This window comes from Argentina silus (genome assembly GCF_951799395.1).
Source record: "Argentina silus genome assembly, chromosome: 10".
Lineage (NCBI taxonomy): Eukaryota > Metazoa > Chordata > Actinopteri > Argentiniformes > Argentinidae > Argentina > Argentina silus.
In genome coordinates, this window is record NC_139664.1 from 5,196,642 (window position 1) to 5,204,674 (window position 8,033).

General features: G+C 41.6%; 1 protein-coding gene across 2 annotated transcripts; it reads left to right on the forward strand.

Moving 5' to 3' along the window:
- Window positions 1-679: 679 nt before the first annotated feature.
- rhbdl2 (rhomboid, veinlet-like 2) lies at window positions 680-7,764 on the forward strand. Of its 2 annotated transcripts, none has more exons than XM_083679560.1 (8): window positions 680-1,051; window positions 1,759-1,997; window positions 2,857-3,005; window positions 3,314-3,426; window positions 3,641-3,741; window positions 3,880-3,940; window positions 4,059-4,120; window positions 4,846-7,764. In XM_083679560.1, exons 2-8 carry the CDS (start codon window positions 1,773-1,775, stop codon window positions 5,023-5,025), a joined length of 891 nt encoding a protein of 296 aa, XP_083535686.1. In that variant the 5' UTR covers window positions 680-1,051; window positions 1,759-1,772; the 3' UTR covers window positions 5,026-7,764. The 2 variants fall into 2 exon arrangements, with proteins under 2 accessions (XP_083535686.1, XP_083535687.1); XM_083679561.1 differs by lacking the exon at window positions 680-1,051 and adding an exon at window positions 1,148-1,228.
- The last annotated feature ends 269 nt before the right edge of the window (window positions 7,765-8,033 follow it).

Below are 8,033 nucleotides of genomic sequence, written 5' to 3' on the forward strand. Positions count from 1 at the left end.
GGTTTCTGAATCTTTCTGAATTTTTCTGAATCCATTTAATTAAATTAAATGTATAATTCAAAGTAGAGACGTCTATGAAATGTAGTACTCACGGTTTAATAGAATTCATCAACACAGATTGGCTAACAAGGTGGGGGGGGGGGGTCTTGTTTCTCTATATAAACTTTGTTAGAGTTTGGTCAACTTGTTTGCATGTCTTTTGGCACGTCTAGTGGTAAAGCAGAGTAGATGAGGTGTAATAGGCCTTTGGATAACCAGATTCTTCCATTGAGAGACAGATCTTTTTGAATCCATAACTTAAATCTCTTCTGTACATTAGAGATAAGAGATTGAACATTTAGTGTTGCTCTGGAAATCTAGATGTTAGTTATAGTAACACCAAGGTATTTCAATCCTTTCCTCACTACAGATCACAATACAGCATCTGAGCTTGAATGGAAGGCAAGCAGCTCACGTTTCTTAACATTAAGATATAGGCCTGAGGCTTTCAAGAACACTATCCACAGCTTTGGAAACCTGTGATTTGTCTCAGAAAAGGGTTGTATCAAAGCCTATTTAAAGGTGTAAACATGTACAATCTGGTTGTATCATCAGAGGCCATTTTAGAGTAAAGAAATGGGATTTCCTCGTCCATGACGTCACTGAGCCCAGGTGTGGCCATCCCGCGGAGACACAGGTGAGGTGCAATGGCAGCCAAATACGAATGAGCTCAACTTCATTATGTGGATTATTTTTTAATTGATGTGATTACGCACCAGTCTATATTTCAAAGCTGGCATGCATCACTGATTTGTTTAGCAAAGGAAGGAAGTTCATAGCAGGAAAAGCTATGCGAGGTCTATAATTATCTCAAGTAATTTTTTAGAATAGACCGTATTTACAAGAAGGGAGCATTCGCGGGAAGAATGATCTCTGGAAAACATGTCTGGAGTTTTTATCTGAATTTCGTTTAGTTTTGAATAGCCCCGCGTTTTATTTCTCCACTTAGCAATAATTGATGTTGGCTGTTTTCGGACACTAGTGGAAACATTTATACCAAAACGACCCGTGGGTGAGTGAGTGAAACATTTAAAGAGGCTACTGTGTGTATTTGTCGAGTTATGAGACGGTGTGGTGCGAACGAGCGAGCAAAACACTGCACTGGGGAATAGACTACATTCATATAGATTTAATATAGTTTATTTTTACGACTTAAAAACAACGTTTTTAAAGCCTACATGATGATCAGGTAATAGGAAAAAACTATTGTATGTAAAGAAGGGGTAGGGGAGAATATATGTCTTTGAATGTTATGTTTAACTACTATTTTTACATGTGTAAGTACATCTGCATGTTTTCTCTGTGGCAGGAAGAGTGCAGCCCCCTGAGAGAACATAATTTTAGATCAAAGCTCAATTTTGATTTATGATCTTTTACAAGTTTATCACACTATCAAAGGCTGCAGCCCCACCCCATGTAAATTCATATCTCAGCCAACCTAGAGTGATCTGGAGTTCACCCATTCAGTTACTTTCTGTGTGTTTGACTTGTTTCTAGTCTAATACATTGAAGCTTTAAAAGGTGTGTATTTTGACCACAAGTTATACTCAAAATAAACTATAACCAGGGTGAGGTACAGCTTCATTCACTCAAACGAACTGACCTCTTCAGATCCTCTCTCAGAATATATTGCAGTAGTTGGGGACATGATTCCTCTGTCAATGAATTTGGCTCAGTAGGCTACTCTCACTCTTATTGAACATCGATCCACTCCTACAGTAACTGCAGGGGTGATGCAGGACCTGGACATCGAGGAGCAGGAGCCCTTTCCTGTGGACAGAGATGGGAGGAAGATGGGCAGTGGGAATGACGATGTGGATGGGAAGGTGGGATGTTGCGATAAGTTCCAGCGCTCCATCTCCAAGTGGATGCTCCCAGAAGACCTCCGTAGCAAGTACCTGGAGCGTACCAACTGCTGCCCCCCTCCCATCTTCATCCTCCTCATCAGCATTGGAGAGGTGTGGGCTTCATACAGACAACTAATAACTGTAGCATTGACAACATTAGTACAGGGTGTCAGAGGTAGATCGTGTTATGAGTATTTTATGTTTCTCCTGTGTGTATTTGTGGTCCAGTAGATAGTTTGGACCTGTGACAGATTTCTCTATGCACATGACGCTTGAAGAGAGGGAGGCCAGTTCCACTACTGTGTGACTATATGGTATTATTACATGGCCTATTGACATTTGTCATTTCAGAGAGGGTCTGAGTTTACATGCGGCTAGGTTCAGAACTGAGGAGCCCTTGTACGTTTACTGACATTCCTTCCTTGACTGTGGGAAGTCTCTGCCCGCTTATCCACCTGAATGTCTGAATTCATCCAGGGCTTTTCAGAGCAATCCCCAGAGCTAGGCATGGATTCAATGAAAACAAAAGTCGGTTTGAGAACAGGTTAAGCACAGTTAATATTGAGATGAAGCTTTAAGGACAGAATCCCCAAGAATGCAGTTTTAATCATACACACATGGCACACTGCTCATTACATTTCATGGACATCTTAATAGATGTGTATTGAACATCTTTGTCTCTGAACCATTGAGATGTACAGTGGGATAACGTAAATGCTGCATCTCCTTACACAGTTGAAGGAACTTGTCGAAGACTCTCTGGGTTCTTCTCGCTAACATTGTTGCCATTGTCCTCTTTATCAATCAACAGTATGTTGATGCTGCTAATGGTCTGGACACTCTGCAGTACTTTGTCACAAGCAGTTTTCATTAAAAGTGTAGCCTTTCAGGCAGGGCCCACACTGATGTCCTGTGTCTGCCACTGTGTAACCGAATGACGCTGTCTCTGAACAACCCTTTGTCTGGGTAGTTGGCGGTGTTCATCTACTATGCGGTGTGGAAGCCACAGAAGCAGTGGGTGACCCTGGACGAGGGCATCTGGAACAGCCCTCTCACCTACAAACCTTCCGAACGGCAAGAGGCCTGGCGTTTTGTCTCCTACATGTTTGTACATGCTGGGTAAGGGTCCTCTCACCTATTGCCCCGCAGCCGCCCAGACCTGTAGTGAGCTAAAAAGTAGAGGCTTGCATTGTCCATTTATGAACACAGACAGCTGATTGGTGGACGTGTTTGTACACCAGTGTTGATGCAACCTCCGAATCAGATGGCTAGTTTCTTACCACCCAATGTACCTGCCAAGACAGTTCTGCATTCTTAGGAGTGTTTATCTTTCTATGGCTTACTTCTGATACACCACGGCCAAAACACTGTACCACTCTCCAGTATACTCCCACACCTTGATGTTCTCCCTCTCTCCTTTCCTCTAGAGTGGAGCACATCGTGGGGAACCTGGTGATGCAGCTGCTGCTGGGCATACCTCTGGAGCTGGTGCACAAAGGCTTTGAAGTGGGCATGGTCTATATGGCAGGAGTCCTGGCAGGTGGGCATTATGGTTTCTGTTTCTGTTCTGTTAAAACAAATATCTTCCCACAGGACAAAGTGTGTGTGTGTGTGTGTGTCCCCGTCCCATGTCCAGCTGACCCCTAAAATCTGTCGCATGTCTTCAGAAAGTTAAAATTAAAAATTCTTCTCGGGAAGTCAGTCCGCCATGTCTTCAGTGCTAAAGTTGACATGGTTGTGATTGTTTACCCCAGGCTCTCTGGCCAGCTCCATCTTTGATCCTCTCAGTGGCCTGGTTGGGGCCTCCGGTGGTGTGTATGCGCTGATAGGGGGTTACTTCATGAACGCTGTTGTGGTGAGTCTCAGCTTACAGTCTGCTAATGCATGTCATGGGTTTTCTCAAGCCGTTCACTACCGTTATTTTACTGCCAAGTTCTACCTCTTTCACACTTTTTCTCTATCCCTCTCTTCTTTTGTGCTTCTCTTACTACAGAACTTCAGAGAGATGATTCCTCTCTTAGGAGTGTTTCGTATCCTGACGATTCTGCTAATAGGCAAGTCTACCCGGATCCGGCCTATTGTTTTGTTTTAATCCAGTGTCTTCTGGTTCAAGTAGTCATCCTGTTGTCACATTTCAGTCATTAACACATTCAATGCTTTCTTTCTCACTAGTGGGGACAGATGTTGGCTTCGCCATTTACAGAAGATTTCTCAGTGATGAGGTTGGCTTAAAGGTATGAAGCGTCCGTCTCTGGTCTGGCTTGCCCTTTCTCCTCTTCAAATACACGACATGGAGGGTTTTCTATAAACATGGCCTTGATGTGGCTGAACGCACTGCTGGAGAGGCTCTTATGCAAAGCCCCGCCGTGCCATCAGCCTTTAATGAGTGGCCATAGCTTTTATCTGCTTGTGTAAATAGAAAACAGAAAGAGCGCAGTAGCAGTACCACCCAGCTGCATTATACGGTCAGACGGACACAAACTTCATGCCAGGACTGACTAATGCATGCCCTAGATTGCCCTCAATACACACACACACACACACACACACACACACACAGTGATTCACACACAACCTCCCCCTTTGTTCCCATTAACTATTGCACAGAGGCCATTCCTGTCACTAGACTATGACTTTTAACCCTTGATTCTCTACTTTGTTTTCGAAAAGAGTGTTAAACGGGGAGCGTGGTATCTTTTGCAGCTTGACAAGGGATGTTTGTCTTTCCTGCTTCCTGTCTCTCTCTTCCCTTCACTTATCTTGTTTTTTTTCCCCCCTATTTACTCTGTCTTTGTCATAAGTCCAGTTCTAGTTTCTTCTGAACTGGTTGTGCTAGTTTGACTGGCTGTGGGGGTAGCCACAGGGCAGATTAAGGTGTTGCAGGGCTTTAGCATAGCCTGCTTTACAAGAAGGTTAAAAGAAATGACACACAGCGTGACTCCTCTCTGGTATCCCTCAGGTCTCCTTTGTGGCCCACATTGGAGGAGGGGTGGCAGGGATGACCATCGGTTACCTCTTCTTCAGTAGTTACAACAAGAAGCTCATCAAAGACCCACGTTTCTGGCTCTGCATAGCTGGGTACGTCGTCTTCCTGCTGTTTGCTGTGCTCTTCAACATCTTCCTGTCCCCAGCACCATAAGGCCCTTAAATCGCACTCGGAAAATTAAGATAATGTTGCATTTCAGGGACTTTGAAGGTTACATCTCAATGTAGTGGGTGGGTGCTTTCCCACCTCCCCTGCTACTCCTCTTCCAGAGATTTGTGCAGTTCTCTGCTAGGGCCCCCTGCTGTTCAAGTGTATTACACACAGGAGAAATGTTTGCTTTTTGGTTGAAAGCATCAATGCCTTTTACACATTGTGATTTTTAAAGTATATTGATAATGATGATAGTTGAGATCTTTTTTATTCTAAATACAGGTTTTCTGTATTAAAATACAGTAGCATTTTTTAATACCTCAGTTCTCCTATGAGTATTGACTTTTTGTAAACTAAATTAAGTTTTATCTGATTAGAGAGGGGGTGGGGGAGATTTTATGTCATACATTTCCCAGAATTATTTTTAATACATGTGTATATACAACGGGTGAATTTATTGATGTGTGTGCATGGGTGTGTTTGTGTTAGTAAGAGTCATCAGGAAGTTGTGTGGCCTTTGTCAACATTGTTATAATCAAGCCATGCCTTGTTATTGTTACACTTCCCTGTTGGCTGGATTTAAGAAAATCTGTTTATGCAATTATTGCCTCTTTCTAAACCTGTAGAATGCTTGAACCTAAAATTTTTACAATTGTTATAATGTGTGTCTCTCTTGATAATGTGTTCTCTTAAGCTGTTGGCAGTAGAAACATACTTTAATATCTAGTTGGTCCTGTGATCCGACTGTGTGTACCTTTGCTTATGTTGATCAGGTTGGACAGTTGTTTTCTGTGGAACAGCAGAGGGCAGCGTGTTCCCCAATATGCAGGACATTTTTTCTGTATCATTTCAATGGTGCCAGTGTGTGATTTACATAACAATTTAGTATGACAGTCCATGAGAAAATACAGTAAATGGAGTTATGGACAGTAAAGGATTTTTTTTCTTGTTTTGAATTTGAAAACAATTACTATGTGGTCAAAGTATACATTCTCAGCCTTTATTTGATGGTATTTGTTTACATGTTAGTTTCACCATTTAGAAATGACAACACTTTTTATACATTAGGGTTAGGGCACCAAACGTAATGGGGCAATTGGCTTAACCAGAAACATCTGTCATCGTTTGTGCAGGCATAAGAGAGCTGTCAATGTCTAGTATTGATTCTATGCTTTGTGTTTGCTTTTGGAGTCTGCTATTGGTGTCTGTCAACACGGGGACCAAAGAGGTGTCAATGAAAGTCTGAATGTGTCAGAGGCTACCATCCACAGAATAGGTCACCAGCCGAACTACAGAGGTTTCACTGCAAGGTGAAACCACTAGTTATCTTCAAAAAGGATGACAGGGTTAGTTTTCTAAAAAAAGCCTGCAGAGGTCTGGAAAAAGGTCTTGTGGACAGATAAGACAAATATAATCATTTACCAGAGTGATTGTAAGAGGAAAGTGTGTCGACCAAATACTAAACATAAGTGCTTAATTTGGACATTATATGAATCTGTCCCATTACTATTGGTGCCCTGAAATGGGGGGGGACTATGTTTACAAAGTGTTGTAATTTCTGTATGGTGAAACCAACATGTACAAAAAAAAGGTGACGATCTATAACCTCATAGTAATTGTTTGACATTTTTGGAGTATAGAGCCAAAACAAGAAAAAAACCGTCACTGTCTAAATACTTATGGAGGGCACTGTACGTTAAACCTATATATTGTATTGTTGTTTGTTGTTGTTGTTTGTATGTATTTGTTGTGCAATGTGTCAATTGGTGCCAAATTGTATATTGTGGTGTTTAGGCCTACTTTAAATGTAATCATGTTATTACATATTACAAAACATTTTAGATTTGTTTTGTTTATTTGTTTGTTTAAAAGGTTGCTTTTGACATTCAGGCCTGATCATGTACCATTTGATCACTTTTGCATTAAATATAAACAAATAACTTGCTGTGAGAAATGCTTAATTTTTCACCTATTTGATGACAAAGCAATGCATAATTACGTTCATTGATTTATCGTACCGTCAACTTAACTTGGTATTAAGCTGATTATAACACTTCCTTGCCAAGGTTAATTCAGTTAATTACTTTGGCCTTTGACATGTTGTCTGGATGGCAGTGGATGGGCATGGTGCAGGATGGGTTGTGCCTTGACATGGTGCCAGCCTTACCGCTTCACTTCCCTGGCTTTCATTAGCTGGCAGTGGGTTTAAAAGAAGACCATTGATTGTAAACCTGATGACAGCTACCACTCTAGCCAGTTTATGTGGAACATTCCATAGTCCCGGGACTCAGAACATCAATACAGTGCCTTTATTTAAATATACACTCACTGAGCACTTTATTAAGAACACTATACTAATACTGGCTAGGGCCTCCCTTTGCTCTCAAAACAGCCTCAATTCTCCCGTTCTACCACATCCCAAAGATGTTGGGAAGGCCACTGAAGAACACTGAACTCATCGTCATGTTCATGAAACCAGTTTGAGACAACTTTTGCTTTGTGACATGGTGCATTATCATGCTGGAAGTAGCCATTAGAAGATGGGTAAATTGTGGCCATGAAGGGATGCACATGGTCAGCAACAATACTCAAATAGGCTGTGGCATTCAAGCAATGATTGGTATTAAGAGGCCCAAAGTGTGCCAAGAAAACATTCCCCACACCATTACACCACCTCCACCATGAGAAGGTGTACAGGTGTTCCTAATAAAGTGTTAGGTGAGTGTATATTAGTATGCTTGTTTGTTTGTGTTTTGAGTGAAATATTAAAAGTGGAATTTACATGAATGTCTTCAACATGTCTTAATAGTAACACAATGTAAATACGGCAAAGGGCAATGACACGCAGTCAATTGTACTGTCTTTGATCCTCAACAAGGCTCACCTAATGTGACTCCCTGAATGTGATTTTTTTTTTTAAGACCTTTTCAAAACTAAATCGATCCCCTTCTCTCCTAATTTGACCTTTCATTCTAAAAGGCCATCCAAGGATAGAATGAGGGGTTTGGGAA

What these genes read in the sequence shown, in the direction of transcription:
- rhbdl2 (XM_083679560.1), top strand. Translation starts at nt 1,773, where the DNA reads ATGCAGGACCTGGACATCGAGGAGCAGGAGCCCTTTCCTGTGGACAGA. An exon ending in TACATGTTTGTACATGCTGG is followed by an intron (nt 3,006 to 3,313) that starts GTAAGGGTCCTC and finishes CCTTTCCTCTAG; the next exon opens with AGTGGAGCACATCGTGGGGA. An exon ending in TATGGCAGGAGTCCTGGCAG is followed by an intron (nt 3,427 to 3,640) that starts GTGGGCATTATG and finishes TGTTTACCCCAG; the next exon opens with GCTCTCTGGCCAGCTCCATC.